Source organism: Lolium perenne, chromosome 5 (genome assembly GCF_019359855.2).
Source record: "Lolium perenne isolate Kyuss_39 chromosome 5, Kyuss_2.0, whole genome shotgun sequence".
NCBI lineage: Eukaryota > Viridiplantae > Streptophyta > Magnoliopsida > Poales > Poaceae > Lolium > Lolium perenne.
Window position 1 is genome coordinate 3,098,699 of NC_067248.2, and position 20,247 is coordinate 3,118,945.

The following is a 20,247-nucleotide window of genomic DNA, read 5'->3' on the forward strand; positions in this document are numbered from 1 at the left end:
GGGAGTGGTCGATCCCCCATCGGAACCCCGTCCGTATAATAACCGCTGTTTTCCGGTTCGGAGGGGAAAAATGGACGGTTCAGACACCGCATCGGACCCCCATTCGGAAAAAATATCCAGTTCATCCAGTTTCGCGTCGCGAAAACCCCATATTCCCAGTTTCGCGAGCCCTTCCGAGGCCGAACCCCATCCCTGCTCACGCGTTGGCGCGAAGGAAACTTCAGCCCGACGAGCACCGTACAGGCGCCGGAGTCAGCCGAAATTCGCCGGAGTCGTCGGATTCCGGCCAAAATTGGACACGGAAATGGAGAGGGTGGAGCCGGCCACCGCGCTGGGAGAGGTCGAGGCGGAGCAGCGCGTGCTCGCAGGCGAGGCGAAGCAGCGCCGTCGGCGCGTAGGTGAGGCGGAGCAACGGCTCGGCCAGCGAGGGGACGGGGCACCGGCTCGGCCGGCGAGGGGGCGGGGCAGCGGTGCGGCCGGCGAGGGGGCCGGGCGTGGCAGCGCGCGTGCTGGCCGGCGGGGCGGAGCAGATGCGCGGGCGGCCACAAGGGGCAGGGGCGGGCGAGCGCGGGCGGGGCAGGCGGGCGGGCGGCCGGCGGGACGGGGCGGCCGGCGGGGCGGCCGGCGAGGGGGTGGGCCAGGCCGGCCGGCAAGCAGCGCGGACGTGGTGTGCTAAGGAAGAAGATAGAGGAAATAAAAAAAAGATGCTTTTTCTGGGAATATGCCCTTTTACTGTTCGTGCTTACGGTGTCTGGCCTACGCGCCGGTTTTTCAGCCCACAAACAACGTTTGGGGTGCCCTCCATCAACGTTTTTGGGGTTTGCGGTTTGCAGTATCTGCTAGAGATGCTCTAAGCCCCCTTAATAAGAGCATCTCCAGCCGCATCCCCTTAATAAGAGCATCTTCTTCTGCGACTCGAACGACTCGACGAGCGCTCGTTGCTGCTGCGCCGCCGCCTCCTCTGGGTCCGGCCCGTCGTTGTCGGACCAGTCAAAGTCATCGTCGTCGTCCGCCTCCGCCTCGTCCTCGTCCTCGTCCTCCTCCTCCTCCTCCATTTGCGCCGCAACAGCCGCCGCCAACGCATCCGCCGCCGCCGCCCAGGCTGCCTCCGCTGCCGCCGCCTCCTCCCGCCGCTCATGGTGAAGGAGCTCCCGCTCCATGCGCAGGCTCTCCTGCTCTGCATGCCACCGCTCGCCCATCTCCTCCACCCGGCGCCGCCGCGCCTCTTCCGTCGTGGCGGCGTCGAACACCGCTATGGTGTCCGCCAGAGCCGCCTTCTCCCACGCTTCATTCTCCGCAGCTTCTGGGTCGATGTCGAACTCCTGCGGTGGTGGAGGTGGTGGTGGAGACGGTGGTGGAGGGAACTGGCCGGCGCCGCCGCGGTTCATCATTGCGTAGGTGGTGTGTATGCGACGAGGGATGTGCTTGCGGCTGAGAAAGGGGTGCCGGCGGCTGTGGTGGCTGCCATTGAGTGGGGAGGCCCTTTTATAGACGCCGGCGTCGCCAAAAGAGGCGGGAAGAAAGTACGGGAAGAGGCCAGAAGCGGCGGGAAGAAAGAGCGGGAACGCGCGGTGGCGTGCGAGCGCCAGCGACGCATGGAGGTTGCGCAGCTCCGACGGGGCGTCTCGCCTGCCCCTCCGTCGCCATTAAGACAAAGCTGCGACGCTTCGTTCATGTGCCGCTGACGCATCGGGCCCGCGTTTCCTCGCCTCGCTTTTCGTTGTGTATGGCATGCCCGGGGCGTCTCCTGTGGACCGGGGACGGGTTCGGGGCGCCGGACACTGTATTGGGCCACGCCGGACGGAAGGAGGCTTTGGGGGACGCGGCTGGGAAGGAAAAAATATCCGGCGCGCCCCAAATACCTTTAGGAACGCTTTGGGCGACGCGGCTGAAGATGCTCTAAAATTTCCAGTTCTTAGCCCTCCCAAAATGACTAACTGATTAGAGCACCTCCAGCCATCTCCCCAACGAGCCCCCGGCACCCCGTTTTTCATCCGGACGGCGTTATTCGGCCCAGCCGCGCCCCCGGTTCCTCGTTTTTCCCCGGAATAGGCCCTTAATCCATCCGGAGAGCCCAGGCCATCCCGCCCCCCCGGCGTGCGCTCGGGAAGTCCGGACGAAACAAAAGCGGGGATGGGCCCGCTCTGTCGGCGAGAGAACACGCGAACCCCACCACTTTCTCGTCGCAAATCCCCCTCCCCCCACCAGCCTATATTCCGTCGTCCCTCCTCCCGTCTGCCTATATTCTGCCGTCCCTCCTTGCGCCGCGTCTCGCGTCGACCACGCCCGACAGGTGTTCGTCCATTTTCCTGGGCGGACATGGACTCGGACGACGAGGAGGAGCAGATGTTCGCCGAGCTTTTTGAAGAAGAGATGGCAACCGTTGCCCAAGACGAGGAGCACATGTTGATCCTAGCTTGCTTGTGCGGCATGTACGCGGAGAAGGCCATTGGTCGACGTGGTGGGTCGGCACCAGGTCGCCGGAAGTGCAAGCCGAGGCAGCGATCTGGTGGAGCACATATAGAGGCTTCGAGGCAACACCAACTAGTTTCCATTTGATTTATTTCAAAACTTGTCAAATTATTTACTTGCTTCGTTGAACTGTAACGTTTATTTGTAAAAATAAGCCAAATATTGGCCAAAATTTGTCAAATTCACCTACATGTAAGTTTATTTGTGAAACTAAAGCCAAAAACCCCGATCACCGGGCGTCTAGCTGGGGAGACGGCTAGAAGTTCAGCGCTCCCAACGTCAAAGTTTCGTCCAATCCGACGCTATTTATCGTCGGATTTGACCGTGTGGGGAGCACCAACGGCTGGAGGTGCTCTTACTCAGCATTGCTGATCGGGATCTCACTGAATGCTCTCATATAGCATAGTTGCAATATTGAGTTTAACAAGGCGAAGAGCCCAGATCACAGCAGCGAAGGGACAGTTGAAAAAGTTGTGATGGTACACATTGCAGAGAGTACAGGACTAAAGAAAGCGTCCTACAACATCAAGTGGCACGGTGACACCTAACGCGCACTGCTGTAATACGCCCAAGGACGATGTGTTAATTAATCCGGTTTCGCATCTCAACAACCGGCCGTGTGACGAGGCTAGATTCCTTCTTAGCCCAACACCGAGATGCTGCGTGCGTGCTCATTCGGCTTCTTCCTGGAGTTGCTGCGTGCGTGCCCAACACCGAGACTAAAGAAAGCGATGCTGCCAAGGGCGTTGACGAGCCATTGCTTCTTCCTGCAGCCCTCTTCAGCTTCAGGTTCGCTCTCTTGCCATCCATCTCCTGCCTACAACCTGTTTAGATCCATGCTTCTTTCATCCTCCTCCCAGATTCTTTCTAGTTTCTCAATCAAATACGGAGCTCTTTTATTTTTCAAGATTTCTGCGGGAACCAATCTGTCTCCAGCGAGTTGTTAGATCTGGCCTTCTGTTTGTGTGAGACCATCTGAACTTCATTTTGTTCCTAGACAAAGCATGGGGCGCGCCTTGTCGCGCCACCTCGCCGGTCATTTGCAGTTCAAATTTTTGGCATGCACGATGCAGTTCTGCTGTTGAATTGTATACTTTGATCACTAGAGCATGGTAGTGGGCATCATGGGAAATAGGCAGTCGGCCATCCTGGCCGTGGGTCCCAGCATGTACATGGATGTCTATTGGGTCTACCAACGTGTCTTCTTAACTCTTTGTCGTTCCTATTGCCCTCCAACTGTAACAAGGTAGCAGAGTGCTCAAGTAGATTAACGTTACATACACAAAATGAAACTGGAACATGTATTTTTTAGACACTTAAATCCTCATAAATGCGTATGTACAATCACTCGTGTAAACGCATGAACGTCCGCACACCATGTCCCTATCGAGAAGACTAAGGTAAAGAAACTAGTCTAGCTGGTCGCGAGATTGACTAAGTCACCACAGATGACTTGCCTCCCACTCAGGACTAAAGAACATTTCTCTTTTATGCGATACTAAAGTGCCAAACCCGAGATTTGATACCTGTTGAACTACCATCCAACTACAAGTTGGTTCCGTGGAACATGCATTTTTAGTAGTATCACAACATTGCACACACAAGACACGTAAACACAAAAGTAGTGAGCACAGAGGCATCACCATGTACTACCACCGTTGCACATTAGTTGCCACATATTTCTTTAGATTCAGTTGTATGAACACACTAAAACGTATATACATACATGTGAATCTACATAAATCCGAACCAACTAATTTTTAACAGAGATAGTCAGCTGAAATCATGTATTCCTTCACTACGATTATCAGAGGGATGACCAAATACAAAAGTTCGCAACTATTCCTTCTCCAACTATAATACATCAGTCCACATTTTACACTTTCAATTTCATTCATGATTAGGATGATGGCCTAAACGACATATGCTTAGACAGTGTACACATGCCTAGACGCGTCCGTATCCATGCCCGTTTCCTCGGGCCTGCCTAGCCGCGTCCCGTGCCCGCTTCGCCGTGCGTCAGCGCTAGCGGGCAGAGCACCATGATACACCGCGTTAATGGCCCTCGCCTCGGCTTCCGCGAGCCAAGCTGGTGAGGCGTGTGCCCTAGATTTTTAAACCGAGTGGCCGCGCCCAGTTTCGCCCACATCCATGTCATTGCCATCTTCCACCCCTCCATAGACTACCACCGACCGCCGCCATGGGCAAGTCTTGACCGTTCGTCAAGACGAACAATGACCACGAGGCCGGCTCGTCGCACAGAGGCCGTACGAAGGAGCGGAACCGCCAGTATGTTCTGGTCGACTACGCACGTGCAAGCTCTATGACTCGGGCCGCCCCGTGCCGTGTCCAGACGTCAACCTCCGTGGAGGAGGGCTGCTGAACTCTCGGAGAGTGACTGTGTCTCCCGGGCCGCGGAGCGGCGCAATGAGATCTGCAGTTGCCGGTTCATCCCGCCCTCCGATCTTCCGGAGGACCCGGGCTTTCGTGTTGGATAGTTACAACTGGGACACGTTCGGGGAGTTCAACCCGCGACGCCGAGCAGGGTACCTAGGAGACGTGGCCTACCTCTACCGTGATTTAGGCCATGGCCTCTTAGACGATAACACCGGGCACGGGGACGAAGACGACGAGGGCAATGCTCGGGGCCAGCCTGATCAACCCATCATCAACCTGGAGATCCAACCGCCATAGCTGACCGAGGAGGAGGCCTTCGAGTTGGCAATATCCTAGACCGAGCTCGACGAGCTCGCTAAGTGGAAGGGCCTTGCCACCCATCCACTGTGCTGGTGCATGGCTGACCGGTGACACATCCTGCACCATCACACGCATGGCTGACCGGTGACACCTCCCGCACCACCCCCACGCGCGGCGCGACGCTAGTGCCTCCCGCACCAGCACATGTGCCACCACCATATTGACATCCTCCAGCGCCACCACCATATTGACGTCCTCCTGCGCCAGCACCTGGACCTCCTCCGGTGCCATTCTGGCCCTGGGCATGCGAGCTGCCGGTCTTCATTGACCTGGGCAACGACGACTAGGTGGCCATGACACTAACCCTACTTATCTAGAATTCCTAAAAAAATCCTACTTAGCTAGGGTTTTATCAATTGTAGTCATGTTTTCCCCTTTTTGCCATATGTAAGTTAAACTTTCTAGCAATAAAAATTATCAAAAAAAACATTTGCGCCGGGCGCTGGGCAGCCCCCGACCCGAAAAGAGAAGCACTCAGATAACTCTTATTTTGTGTCCGCGACCCGATCCAAACGAATCAAAATGGATACTTTTGATGCTCGAAATTGGTCGGGCCGCTGGAGATGTCCTTACGGTGGAATGCCTCCACCAGCGGCACTGGCGCTGCATGGTGAGAGAGTAGGACATTATTATTTTATTATTTTGCACTGATTATTTGTGAAAGAGGATTATCAATTAGGTTCCAAGTCCTCAATTTTCACCGGTCAAGTGTCAATACCTACTTTTGCGTGTATCTGCATTTAGCCATTTTCTTAGGTAACATATCTTTTCAATTTTTTATCAGAGAAGGTAGTAGCATGAACAACGCCACAGGGGGTCCCAAGCTTATGTCCCTCCATTTATTAGAAGAAATTACAAATGGTTTCTCTAAGCACCGGAAACTTGGAGGGGGTGCATATGGAGATGTTTATCTGGTATGATTGAAGACATTATGTATCATTTAGTACTTGTACCAATAATTTGCTACAATTAGACAAGGCGTTTAGATATGCATGTGAGTTGACTCTCGCACTTCATATATACATTGAACATCATACCATTCACTCCATTGTTAACTTTGTCTACTCTTTTGTGGTTTATGTTAGAATTAGTGTTGGGGTATCAGTTAAAGTTGGAATATTAGATGTTGTAGTTGAAAGCAATTACGCCGAGCCTCTATATAAAAAACACAGAAGATCATGAGGTGGCTCTGATGGTCTCGGTAGGCTACATTTTCGGTATACTAGGATTTATTACATGGGGTAGAGATATGTATCGGGTCCATTACATCATGCATATACTCTTTTCTTCTTTATGCATTTTATATGTGTCACTAAAAGTATAAAATTAAAGCATGCTTGTGAGATGTTCAATAGGGAGAGCATAAAGATGGAGTAAAGATTGCTGTGAAGGTGCTTAAAGACGTCTTAGACCTTGACGATGAGCAATTTGAAAAGGAGTATCGCAACCTTGCAATTCTAGAGCACAAAAATGTTGTCCGGTTAGTTGGCTCTTGCAATGAAATCAAGGGAGAATATGTGCCTCACGATGGAAGAACGGTTTTTGCTGAAAAGGCTAGGAGGATGTTGTGCTTCGAGTATATGCGCAACGGAAGCCTTGAGACTTTCATTTATGGTATGATACATGCTTCTCTACTTATATTAGGAGGTATATAGTAAGTTAGTACTTAACTAATTTTACCGCTACAAACTTCTGGATGATCCTTGTATGTTGATGCAGATGAATCTAATGCATGTAATTGGCATACACGCTATGGTGTAATTAAGGGGATATGCGAGGGCTTGGAATACCTCCATGAGAAACTAAAACCTGATCCTATGTATCATTTAGATTTAAAACCAGCCAATGTATTGTTAGACGAGAACATGTCACCAAAGATCGCAGATTTCGGCGTGTCAAGGTTGTTCTTAGAAGAAAAAACAAGAAAGACAAACAGTGGTCTAGGAACACTGTAAGCCACTATTTTCATTTGAACTACATTTTCTATACGATAGATGCTGCATTGTCCGATTAGTATCACACATTAATATATATATGGTTTCTCGTGCAGTGGGTACATACCACCAGAGTACATACACGAAGGCTTGATTTCAAGTAAGTTTGATATATTCAGTTTAGGTGTCCTGATCATAAAGATAATGACCGGACGAGAAGGCTACTTCAGAAGTGCTGAAATGTCTCCCCAACAGTTTGTTGATCTTGTAAGACAAAGTGTTGCCTTTTATCGATATCAATGTTACACATTTATGAGTTGGTTGTTGTTTTAATTTTTAGGTACATATGGACTGGATGAATAGGCTACAAGCGCCACATGCCTATTCTATACAAGCAAGGCGGTGCATCGAAATAGCTCTAAGTTGTGTCGAGACTGATCGACGCAAAAGGCCAAGTATTGGGGCAATTGTCAGTAATCTGAATCAGACAGAGTATGGAATCCAGATGTTTGACTCATTAAGAAATCGCTCGGGCCACCAGGTATGATCTCTAATGACATGATTTCTCATTTTTTTGCACATATCGGGTAACTGTGTACACGTGAGACGAGACAATATAGTACCTTTTTTTTATCACGTGTTAAAAAACTGTGGCAACAATTGTAGTGATGTCCACAATACATAGTAGAATGTGTTTCGTGTTGTTATTTATGGTCGTGTGTACCTCACTTGGCACGGTATCAAACTTACAATCCCAGCTTAATCCTTACTTTATACTTCCTCAATATCAGTTTACTAATCTTGTGTGTATCTTTTTTTTTACTCCCTCTGGTTCATATTAATTGACTCCACTTTGTTAGAAGGCCGTCGGCACAGGGGCACAAGCATTTTTATTCTTCAACACCCCCCCCCCCCCCCCACCCACACACACACACATGGATCTATATCGTCTTTTCAGTTTTGTGAAAAATAAAAGAAAATGATAGAAAATTTAAAAAATAAAATCCTTCGAGATGGCCATGTGTTATGTCATCTTATTTTAAGGAAAATTAACAAATATGAAATTTGATATATTATGCAAACTTACATCATGTTTCGGTAAAACGGTTTTTCTGGTTGCATACGACCTTCGATGAAAATGTTTTTTATATGAAAATCTATCTACGGAAAAATTTACATCCAAATGCAACCACCTAAGGCCGTTTAGATAATTTTTAGATTCATCATATTCAAACCGGAAATAGGACTTTTCAGCTTTTAGTTTTCGGGCAAGAAAATTAATTAAAAAAAATAAATTTATTTTAATGTTTCAAGATATTATTATCACTTATCTTATTCGTTGTTGTTTACTCAAATAATTGTTTGGAAAAAAATAAAGAAATGTGATGTCATAAAACAAGGGTTAATAGGATTGATATAGTGCTATTGTCAACAAAGAATAGCTCCTCGCAGGAAGCTCACCTTGAAGGAACGGATAAATTAAGCATACTGGGGCTAGAGTAGTGTGAGGATGGGTAATTTATCGGGAACATTGATCATTCGTGTAATTTGAGCTAAGTGTAGTTAGAGTTAAAAATGATCCATTTGAGAGACTAAAAAAATGGAAAAAAATTAAAAAATGAAAAAACTCGAGCCATAATTGCCAAACGGCCGTTAGGTTTATGCTGGCGTCGGCACAGGCTGTGCCGACAGGGTATTGTGCCGATGGCACTGTGCCGGCTGCCACCGTCGGCACAAGCCTGTGCCGACGGCTTCCTTGTGTGTTTGCTGTAGTGCAAATCCGTATCTGACAAAGTTAAGTCAATTAATTTGCATCGAGTGAATAATATATAACTCGTGTTAAGTTTTTAAAATTAACAACCTAAGTATAGGTGCGGGAGTACCAATATATACCACAGAAGATGGATATTTGATCTGGCTCTCAGCTGCAAATGATCCTCATAAGTGTACTGTTGTTTAGTACCGAGGTCAATTCTAGTGGTTGTCTTCCCATTCGTATTTTGGGCTCCGGAATTATTTATGCATAGGTAACATGTCGCACACACGTTATATGATAAATGAGGACAACCTCGTTTATGTGGTATAGACGTGGCTGGGGTATCTGCGTGTCTGCTCGTAAAACCGCAACACCTGGACCGACTAACCTTCGTCGACGCAGGCTACTATACCAACTAACTAACTCATCCATTGGCTTATCGAACAAAATACATCTCTTCATGGTCGTGATCGATTTTGTTTTCCATAACACGCCAACCACTAGCAGAAAAAGGGGTTTCATTATCGTAACTACGCCTTTATCCCGATAACGTAACCGGAACTACCGAATCGGGACTAAAGCCCCTTGTTTAGTCCCGGTTGCGTTGTGAACCGGAACTAAAGGCCCACTAGCACGCTTAACTTCTGAGTTCCTTCTATCCCGCTTCAAAGTACTTTGCGCGCATGTTATTGATATTACTATCATACTAGTGGAATGCTCGTGCGTTGCCACGAAACAATAAACTTACTTATAGAAACCATGATCAAAAATCATTGTAATCACCAAGGTGTGGGTCACTTATGGCTCACACATTTGTTTTAAAATTTTCCTCGTGTAAGTGGCAATTTATTGACACATTATTTAGAAAAACCGATAATCTTAATATATGCACATATAAAAATGATCATTAATATTATACTTTCGCATTTAAAACCGCATAATGTTTCTTATATCTGACTAATCCAACTTAGACACCCACATAAATTTGAAACAAAAATCATAAATACCATTCAGATTACATGAAACTTTGTTCAATTTCAGATAATCGTTCTACATCTAGAATGAAGCCTTTTTCAGAAAACATCACTGTCAAGATCTCTTGCGCAAACACAAGTTTGACTAACTCTTCTTCCCGATATTCTTTACCATACAAATATTGATATTATATGCAGCTAACGAGCCTATAAATGTCTCGAAGTTCTTCTTTCTTCTCAATACGACAAGTAAAACATGAGTCGTTGGCCGGCAGTCGGGGTGGAGGCGAGCCCTGTCCTCCTAGTCGGTGTAGTCGGGGATGAGAGTGCAGAGGTTGGCGGGACGCCCGGAGCGCAGGAGGGCGTCGAGGCTGGAACGGGGGCTGGGGGCCGGCGTGCCGCGTGCGTGGCTGGATACCATGAGGGGAGAAATCCCGCAGCCACGAGAGAAGTACCCCGGCCAGCCGCCATGGGCAGCACCATGAGGGGAAAGAGCGGCTCGGGCCCGCCAGCTACTGTGGCCGCCGATGAAGGCAAAGAGGTAGGCTGGAGATGCGGCAGGAGGAGAAGGTCGGGGCATGGGGGAGGGAACGTCCATTCCGTTCCATTTCACCGACCAGATGAGGGGTTCTGCTCCCGACCCCATAGATCGATGGGAGCTCCCCAAGGGCACTGAAGAGGTCGCCCTCTCACCGCTGCAGAATCGCTTTCTCGACGCGGTAGAATGCAGTCCCGAAGTTGATCCCCGCGCCGCCGCCTATGCCGTGGCCGGCGCACGCGATGACCACGCGGACGTGCATGAGCGAGACCAGGTGCTTCGGGTCCACGACGCGGTCCATCCACTCCTTGCTCGGGTCGGGTTGTGGACTCGTGGTAAGAGCACCTCCACTCGTCTCCCCGACGAGGCCCTTGGCACCCCTTTTTTTTCATCCGGACGACATTATTCGGTTCAGCCGCGACCCCGGTTCCTCGTTTTCCCCCCGTAAAAGGGCCTACATCCATCCGGAGAGCCCAGGCCATCCCCGGCCTCCCGGGACGCGCTCGGGGAGTCCGGACGAGGGAAAAGCGGTGAGAAAACACGCGAACCCCACCACTTTCTCGCCGCAAACCCCCCTCCCTCTCGTTGCTCTCTCGCCGCTGGCACCACCTGTCAACACCCGGATTTTTAAGTCCAGATGCCCATTATATCATACATTGTAATCCCAGGAAGATTGTTTTTGCGAGACATAATAGTTAAGTAGCATAGAGTCATCATTTATTACAACACATACTTGTCTTACAACAATGGATCACATGATCCCATATTACACAAATAGATGGTTCAACACACAAATACGTAGCGGAAGCGAAGTAGTAGTGGACTAGCTATTCCACAGGCAACGCTTGACGTTAGAAGACGATCCTAGTTATCGTAGACGTCCTGTTGTCCGTCATCCTGATACTGTTGCTCCTCTTCATATTCTGGCATTTGAATAGCCAGGGACACAGCCATGAGTACTTTAAAGTACTCGCAAACTAATACTAATGTAATAACTCAACAATTGTAGTAAGGGGTGCTAAGCTCTAGGTTTATTTGCATAAAGCCAAGTTTTAGTTCAATAAACTTTTAGTAAAGACTCTTCATTTGCTAGACTAACTCAAGTGGGAACATTAGTGTCATTCCCACAAATCATTGTGATTCCAGTCAAATCACCTTTCAATTCAACAACTCTTTTCAAGACAAAAGTTCTGACGATGGAACAGTATGGCCTTTCCAATCGTCCGTAACCGTGGACACGGCTATTCGAATAGGTTTAACACTCTGCAGACACTAGTGGAAAACAGGCCTAATGTCGCGGGTGGTAAGGGCCTTTTGTCGCGGGCGGCCAGCCGCGACAAGGGAGGCGCGATAAAAGGGTCCCCCTTTTGTCGCGGGTCGCTTACGACCCGCGACATAAGGTCCACCACGTGGCAGACGCGGGGCGCGCAGGGGACAGGCCCTTTTGTCGCGGGTGGTAATACCACCCGCGACAAAAGGCCCTCTACGTGGCGCGCGCACAACCCTGCTGCTTTCGGGTTTGAGGGGTGCAGCACCCCCCCCCCCGCCGCCACCGACCCCCCTTTTATTTCATTTTTTCCATTCGAAAATAAAAGTTGCATATATTTGTACGCTACTAGAAGTTATACACGTTCATTCATTATATATATATATATAGATCGATCAAACAAATATGGAAGCACAAGTCGATTCCCCTTACATATTCTTCCCTTACATATATATATACATGGAGCTCACGATCGACAGACAAGCGGTACTAACGACCGTCTATTTGGAGGTAGAGCATCCATTTGGACTAAACAAGCCTTTGTTGTTTAATACTTCTCTAACCAAAAGTCCCGCCAGTTCCTCGGCGATTCCTATTAGGTGTTCCTTTGGTTGGAGTATGTCCCGCATGTAGTCGACCTATATACGAAAATGAGATGAGTATGACTATATCAATTTTGATAACGAAATATTGACGATAATAAATAAAGTTGTGAATGTTATTGCTCACGTCGAATTTATTATTGTTACGCTTCTCGATGGTTAACATGCGAATGGACTCGCAAACGTAGTATCCACATAGATTCGTCCCTTGTGGCTGCTGGGGGCATGGTACAGGAGTAAATGTTAGCTTCTCTGCCAAGGTAATGTCCTTATGATGTTTCTTCAAAGCTCTCCAACACCTGCCGGGCAAAAGAATGATTGAATGAGTGGATAATTAATTGATATCTCACGAAAGATATAGCGCGGCAATGATTGAAATTACGTCTGGAGAATCTTCTGCAAGTCGCGGAACCCGTCCAGGCCTCTACTCAGTGGGTCTCTTACTTCAACTATTCCCTTATCAACTTGAATATTTAGCAGAATCCAGTGGAAACTGCACATGTTTATATATATATACGTCATGAATTACACATAACATCGAGTAAGAAAAATTGAATGTGCACAACAGATCAGTAAGACTCTCACCTGTAGTTGTAAGGAAACAAGATTGAATCACGAAGCTTTGCTCCCCTATAAACCTTAGTAGGTTTACCCCCGTTTCTTCGGCATTATTCTTTACCGTGTCATGATGTACTTTATCCGGGTCAACAAACCCAACATTGAACATCTTATTACTTCTGCATTCAATGATCTTCGATGCATAAGAGAACACATAAGATATAATGAGTATATGCAATGAACAGGAACAACTGAATGAACATGAACTTATATGTAGTTAACAACTTACAAGCAGTAGCAACTCATGAGAGATTTGTCGAGGGAGTCTAAATTGAATAACTGCCAGAGTTCATTCATCTCAATATGGATCTCCTCCTTTCGGAAGTAATAATCTTCTGGGATATCCGCCACGATGTAACTTGTGTTCTCCTTGCACGCATCAAGGTACCACTGATGCAAATTCCGCATATGCGTTGGCAGTTTATGCAGCCGCTCTTTGCTGACCAAGTCGGCCCCGTAGACAAATTTAGGAGCTATATCAGCAATGGGTAGTACCTTGCATCACGGGCACTCAGCAATTCCTCCACGGTACAGCCAACTTGAGCCGCTAGCGCCAGCCTGCTTCCATATCGAAATCACCATGTTCCCGGTACACCGAGGGAACATCTAACACTTTGAGTGGTGGGATCGATTGTTTGGCCTGTTCTCCGAGCTGGGGAACTTCCTTTCTTTTTCTCGCCCGTTGTCGCTGCTTGCTTGGCCTTGAGGGGTGCACTTGTTGAACTTGATTTCTTCCGGCTACACTTCTAGCTGATGATTTGCTCGTGCTAGCACTATCCTTCTTCTTAGCAAAGTGCCCTTGTCCTCAAGTACCCTCGCAAGTGTGCGAGTGTATTCATACTTCGTCTCGTGTAAGGCAGATTGCGATGATGTGTTCGTAAAATCAAGAGCATATGCTTTTTGCTTCTCGGTGTATGGCGCTGGCGCTGGAGGTTTTTCCTTATGAAGCTGTTCATGCACGTGTTTCTTTACAATGGCCTCATTTTCCTCTTTAGTACGATCGTAAGGACGGGGGGGAGGAACCTTTGGTACTGTTGGGAGGGGCGACCGCTTGCGGACAGACTCTTGAAACGCTTCCGGCTGGGTGCATTCCGAGTCTTAGTGGGCGCAGGCGGCGGCGCTGGAGATGGAGATGGACTACGGATGTCGTGGTCGTACCCATGGGGTGATGGTGGCGACATGTGATCAGTAGGAGGAGGTGATGGTGGCCTGCGATCACCTGGAGGAGGTGATGGTGACCTACTGGGACGACTGGTACTAGGGGCTACCCAGCCTGGCAGCCTGATGTTTTTCTTTTCCCAGAGAATGATTTCTCCCAGCACCTCTCTCGAGTGTAAGCCCCCCATCACCTCCAGGGATTTCGAGCTCCAATGTCTCCCACGACGGTACAACTGAATCCACCCCGACACGAGCATAGCCAGCTGGAATCTGATTGCCATGCCATGTTGCCGGCTCACCTTCAGGTCCAAATGCCGGTAAGACATAGCCGACCGCCACCTTAACAGACACCTTCCTGAACACCTCATGGAGATCACAAGGTGTTTGCTCCTTGATTCCATCCAAGGGGTCGCCAGACCGGCATCTATCATCATCCGTGTAGGCGGGGCCTCCGAGTCGGCCACGCTGCTGTCTCGTCGCCGAGATATGCCGGCGGTATTATCCGTTGGCGATGTCCTTTAAGTTCATCAATCTCCCGCTGCTGCTGCTGAATCTCCCGCTTCTGCTGGTCTAGTTGCCGTTGGAACTCAGCCATCCGGTCATTCTGCACCTCCAGGTCGCGTTGTTTTGCTCTCGCTCGGCTTCTATAAGTCTCCGCGTCATTCGGAAACCCAAGCGCCCACGGAACACTAGGGCCGTAGCCTCTTGTTCGTCCTCCCTTCTCAGGATTACCGAGGACAAGCGTCAGCAAGTCTTTCTCTCTATCGGGAGCAAACTTCAGTTTTCCCGCTTTAATAGCAGCCGTCACTTCAATCCATTTTGCCCTGGGTACCCTAACCTTGCTGTCACTTTCAACAAGGTTCCCTGTCTTCATGTCATACTCACAGCCATGCCCAAGGAACCAATTTCGAGCCCTAGTGTCCCATCCTTCTCGCTCAGGTTCTGGAGTGATCCCATTCAGCTTCATCTCAGCCTCTTGTGCATCCCACTTAGGCATGGCTACTTCGTAGCCCCCTCGGCCCATATGATGGTGATATTTCTTTTCGCTTGCATTCTTCTTGTTTTTCTTTGACAGGTTCACAGCCTCCTCTGATTCTTTGTACTGCACAAATTCTTCCCAGTTATGCTCCTGCTTCGCTAGATAGTTTTCGAATACTGGAGGCTTCTTCTCGGCCTTATAAGCTGACCATAACCGGTTCTTATACGCCCGGAAAAGTTCCCCCATCTTCTGCAGAGCCCATTTCTTCACTAGCGCCCTCTGCTTGGCATTCTCAGAGTCCGATCCCAAATCTGGCAAAGTGAAATGTGACATGAGGTCGTCAAAAAGTGTGTTCTTGTACCTATCGGCAACCTGATCTTCGGACACATTCTTGGTCTTGTTCCATTCTCTAATAGTGATCGGGAGACGATCTCTAACCAGAACTCCGCACTGATTCTTAAATGTCACTCTGACACTCGCGGGTGCCACCGGTTGGCCTTTCGGTGATATAGCTTCAATGGTGAAGTGGTCTTTTTTACCCAATTTCTTTGCCGGGCCTCGTTTCTCCAACTTATCTTCGGAGGCCTAAGAGAATAAAAATCAGTTAATTTATATACACATGTACATATAGAATTCCATTAATGCCTCTATACTAATCGTATACCTCGTCATGACCGGAGCCGTCGGCTTCTCCGTCACCGGAGTCGTCGGCTTCTCCATCACCGGAGCCGTCGGCTTCTCCATGACCGGAGCCGCGGGCTTCTCCATCACCGGAGTCGCGGGCTTCTCCAGCTTCTCCGTCGGCTTCTGGACCTTCGCGGATTATGTCCTCGAAAAAGTCTTCCTGTTCCAAGTCTCGACGGATTTCGAATGGATCCATTGTTTCTGCAAAAAAATTAAATCGATAAGTACATATGTATATAACCCTGTTCCTAACCCTAATCAAACACTAACCAAACCCTAACCCAAACCCTAACTCAAGGAGGGGAAGGCGGCGTGGAGCAGGGAGAAGAGAGCGTGTGAGGTAGATGATCTCGACAATGCTCACGTGACTAAGAGGTTGTTCGCGAGAGGTAGAGGAGAGGGAAGTTGCGGCATCGGGGGGGGGGGTTTCGCGAGAGGGGAGAGAAATATAGGTGTTTGCAGCGTCGGTTGTTTGCGAGAGGGAGAGAAGAGGGGAGTTGCGGCGTCGGTGGTTTTCGCGAGAGGGAGAGAGAGGTGTTTGCGAGAGGGAGAGGGTCGGCGTCGGTGGTTTTTGCGAGAGGGAGAGAAGAGGGGGAGAGGGCCGGTGTCGGCGTCGTCGTCGGTACTAGGGTTTGCGAGATGGAGAGGGGTGGTGTTGGCGTCGGGTTCTTCGGTGGAGGAGTCGTCTACTAGGGTTTGCGAGATGGAGAGGGTGTAGGATAACGTTGCATAGAAAACAAAAATTTTCCTACCGCGAACACGCAATCCAAGCCAAGATGCAATCTAGAAGACGGTAGCAACGAGGGGTTTATCGAGTCTCACCCTTGAAGAGATTCCAAAGCCTACAAGAGGAGGCTCTTGTTGCTGCGGTAGACGTTCACTTGCCGCTTGCAAAAGCGCGTAGAAGATCTTGATCACGATCGGTTCCGGCGCCACGAACGGGCAGCACCTCCGTACTCGGTCACACGTTCGGTTGTTGATGAAGACGACGTCCACCTCCCGTTCCAGCGGGCAGCGGAAGTAGTAGCTCCTCTTGAATCCGACAGCACGACGGCGTGGTGTCGGTGGCGGTGGAGAACTCCGGCGGAGCTTCGCTAAAGCTACACGGGAGATATGGAGGAGAAGGGGCGGCTAGGTTTTGGGAGGGGGTGGCCGGCCACTTCAAGGGGGGCGGCCAGCTTGTGGTCTTGGGGTGGCCGGCCCCCTCCCTTGGCCCCTCATTATATAGGTGGATCCCCAAGAGTTGGTCTTCAAGTCTTCGAATAAGACCCGAACCAAAAACCTTCCATATGGAGGGGAAACCTAGCCAAGCTAGGACTCCCACTAGAGGTGGGAGTTCCACCTTCCATATGGGGGGGTGGCCGGCCCCCTAAGGGGGAGTCCACTTGGGACTCCTCCCCCACTAGGGTTGGCCGGCCATGGAGGTGGAGTCCCATGTGGACTCCACCTTCCTTGGTGGTTTCTTCCGGACTTTTCTAGAACCTTCTAGAACCTTCCATAGAACCTTCCGCGACATTTTAATTCACATAAAATGACATCCTATATATGAATCTTATTCTCCGGACCATTAGGAACTCCTCGTGATGTCCGGGATCTTATCCGGACTCCGAACAAATATTCGAACTCCATTCCATATTCAAATTCTACCATTTCAACATCCAACTTTAAGTGTGTCACCCTTATGTTCGTGTACTATGCGTACATGTTTGAGTACTCACTCCGACCAATAACCAATAGCGGGATCTGGAGATCCATAATGGTTCCCACATATTCAACGATGACTTTTAGTGATCGAATGAACCATTCACATATAATACCAATTCCCTTTGTCACGCGATATTTTACTTATCCGAGGTTTGATCTTCGGTATCACTCTATACCTTGTTCAACCTCGTCTCCTGACAAGTACTCTTTACTCGTACCGTGGTATGTGGTCTCTTATGAACTCATTCGTATGCTTGCAAGACATTAGACGACATTCCACCGAGAGGGCCCAGAGTATATCTATCCGTCATCGGGATGGACAAATCCCACTGTTGATCCATATGCCTCAACTCATACTTTCCGGATACTTAATCCCACCTTTATAGCCACCCATTTACGCAGTGGTGTTTGGTGTAATCAAAGTACCTTTCCGGTATAAGTGATTTACATGATCTCATGGTCATAAGGACTAGGTAACTATGTATCGAAAGCTTATAGCAAATAACTTAATGACGAGATCTTATGCTACGCTTAATTGGGTGTGTCCATTACATCATTCATATAATGATATAACCTTGTTATTAATAACATCCAATGTTCATGATTATGAAACTAATCATCCATTAATCAACAAGCTAGTTTAAGAGGCATACTAGGGACTTCTTGTTGTCTACATATCACACATGTATCAATGTTTCGGTTAATACAATTATAGCATGATATATAAACATTTATCATAAACATAAAGATATAAATAATAACCACTTTATTATTGCCTCTAGGGCATATCTCCTTCAGTCTCCCACTTGCACTAGAGTCAATAATCTAGATTACATTGTAATATACCTAACACCCATGGCATTCTGGTGTTGGTCATGCTTTGCCCTAGGGAGAGCTTTAGTCAACGGATCTGCTACATTCAGATCAGTGTGTACTTTGCAAATCTTTACTTCTCCATCTTCGATGTACTCGCGAATCGAGTGGTAACGCAGCTTGATATGCTTCAGCCTCTTGTGTGACCTTGGCTCTTGTGCATTGGCGATGGCACCCATGTTATCACAGTAAATGATTAATGGGTCCAATGCACTAGGAACCACACCGAGCTCTACAATGAACCTCTTCATCCATACCGCTTCTGATGAAGCCTCCGAAGCCGCTATGTACTCTGATTCTGTTGAAGACTTCGCCACCGTGCACTGCTTCGAGCTTGCCCAGCTTACTGCAGCACCATTCAATATAAACACGTACCCAGATTGTGACTTAGAGTCATCAGGATCAGTGTTCCAACTTGCATCGGTGTAACCATTTACAACGAGCTCTTGGTCACCTCCATAACAAAGAAACATATCCTTAGTTCTTTTCAAGTACTTCAGGATATTCTTGACCGCTGTCCAGTGTTCCATTCCTGGATCACTTTGATATCTGCTAGTCAAACTAACAGCATGTGCTATATCCGGTCTAGTACATAGCATGGCATACATGATAGATCCCTATCGCTGAGGCATAGGGGATTTTACTCATCCTTTCTCTTTCTTCTGCCGTAGCCGGTCCTTGAGTCTTACTCAAGACTTTGCCTGGTAACATAGGTAAGAACCCTTTCTTACTTTCGTCCATTCTAAACTTCTTTAGAATCTTGTCCAGATATGTACTCTGTGATAGCCCTATTAGGCGTCTTGATCTATCTCTATAGATCTTGATGCCTAATATATATGATGCTTCACCAAACTATTATTCAAATAACCTTTAACACTGCTTAATAGTTCTATATCATTCCCGATCAATAATATGTCATCTACATATAATATCAGGAATGCTACAGAGCTCCCACTCACTTTCTTGTAAATACAGGCCTCTCCATGACACTGTATAAACCCGAAGTCTTTGATCACCTTATCAAAACGTCGGTTCCAACTTCTTGATGCTTGCTTCAGTCCATAGATTGAACGCTGAAGTTTGCATACTTTGTCAGCATTTTTAGGATCGACAAAACCTTTGGGTTGTACCATATACAACTCTTCCTCAATGTCTCCATTAAGGAACGCCGTTTTGACATCCATCTGCCAAATCTCATAATCGAAAAATGCAGCTATTGCTAACAAAATCCTCACAGATTTTAGCTTCGCTACAGGTGAGAAAGTCTCATCGTAGTCAACTCCTTGAATTTGTCGGAAACCCTTTGCGACAAGTCGAGCTTTATAGATAGTAATATTACCATCAGCATCTGTTTTTCTCTTGAAGATCCATTTATTCTCGACAGCCTTTCGGCTATCAGGTAAGTCTACCAAAGTCCATACTTTGTTATCATACATGGATCCCATTTCGGATTTCATGGCTTCTTGCCATTTGTTGGAATCTGGGCTCATCATCGCTTCTTCATACGTCGCAGGGTCCTCATCATTGTTATCCACAATCATGACATTTAGACAAGGATCATACCAATCAGGAGTGGTACGTTCCCTTGTTGATCTGCGAGGTTCAGTAGTTTCCTCGTTTGAAGTTTCATGATCATTATCATTAGCTTCCTCTGTTGCCGGTGTAGGCGGTACTGGTACAACTTCCGATCTTTGCGCTACTCTGATCAACGAATATAGATTCATCAATCTCATCGAGTTCTACTTTTCTTCCAGTCACTTCTTTAGTGAGAAATTCTTTCTCAAGAAAGGTTCCGTTCTTAGCAACAAAGATTTTGCCTTCGGATTTGTGATAGAAAGTATACCCTATAGTTTCCTTAGGGTATCCTATGAAGACGCATTTCTCCGCTTTGGGTTCTAGCTTGTCCGGTTGTAACTTCTTTACATAGGCTT

At 48.1% G+C, this 20,247-nt stretch overlaps 1 protein-coding gene across 1 annotated transcript in view; it reads left to right on the forward strand.

Annotated features, from left to right (window-relative positions):
• Nucleotides 1-6,935: 6,935 nt before the first annotated feature.
• LOC127321674 (uncharacterized) overlaps nt 6,936-20,247 on the forward strand; it is a 75,178-nt gene continuing 61,866 nt past the window's right edge. The window contains exons 1-3 of the mRNA XM_051350688.2: nt 6,936-7,180; nt 7,280-7,430; nt 7,504-7,704. Of these exons, the coding sequence (XP_051206648.2) occupies nt 7,047-7,180; nt 7,280-7,430; nt 7,504-7,704 (486 nt within the window). The 5' untranslated portion in view covers nt 6,936-7,046. The remainder of the gene's footprint in view (nt 7,181-7,279; nt 7,431-7,503; nt 7,705-20,247) is intronic.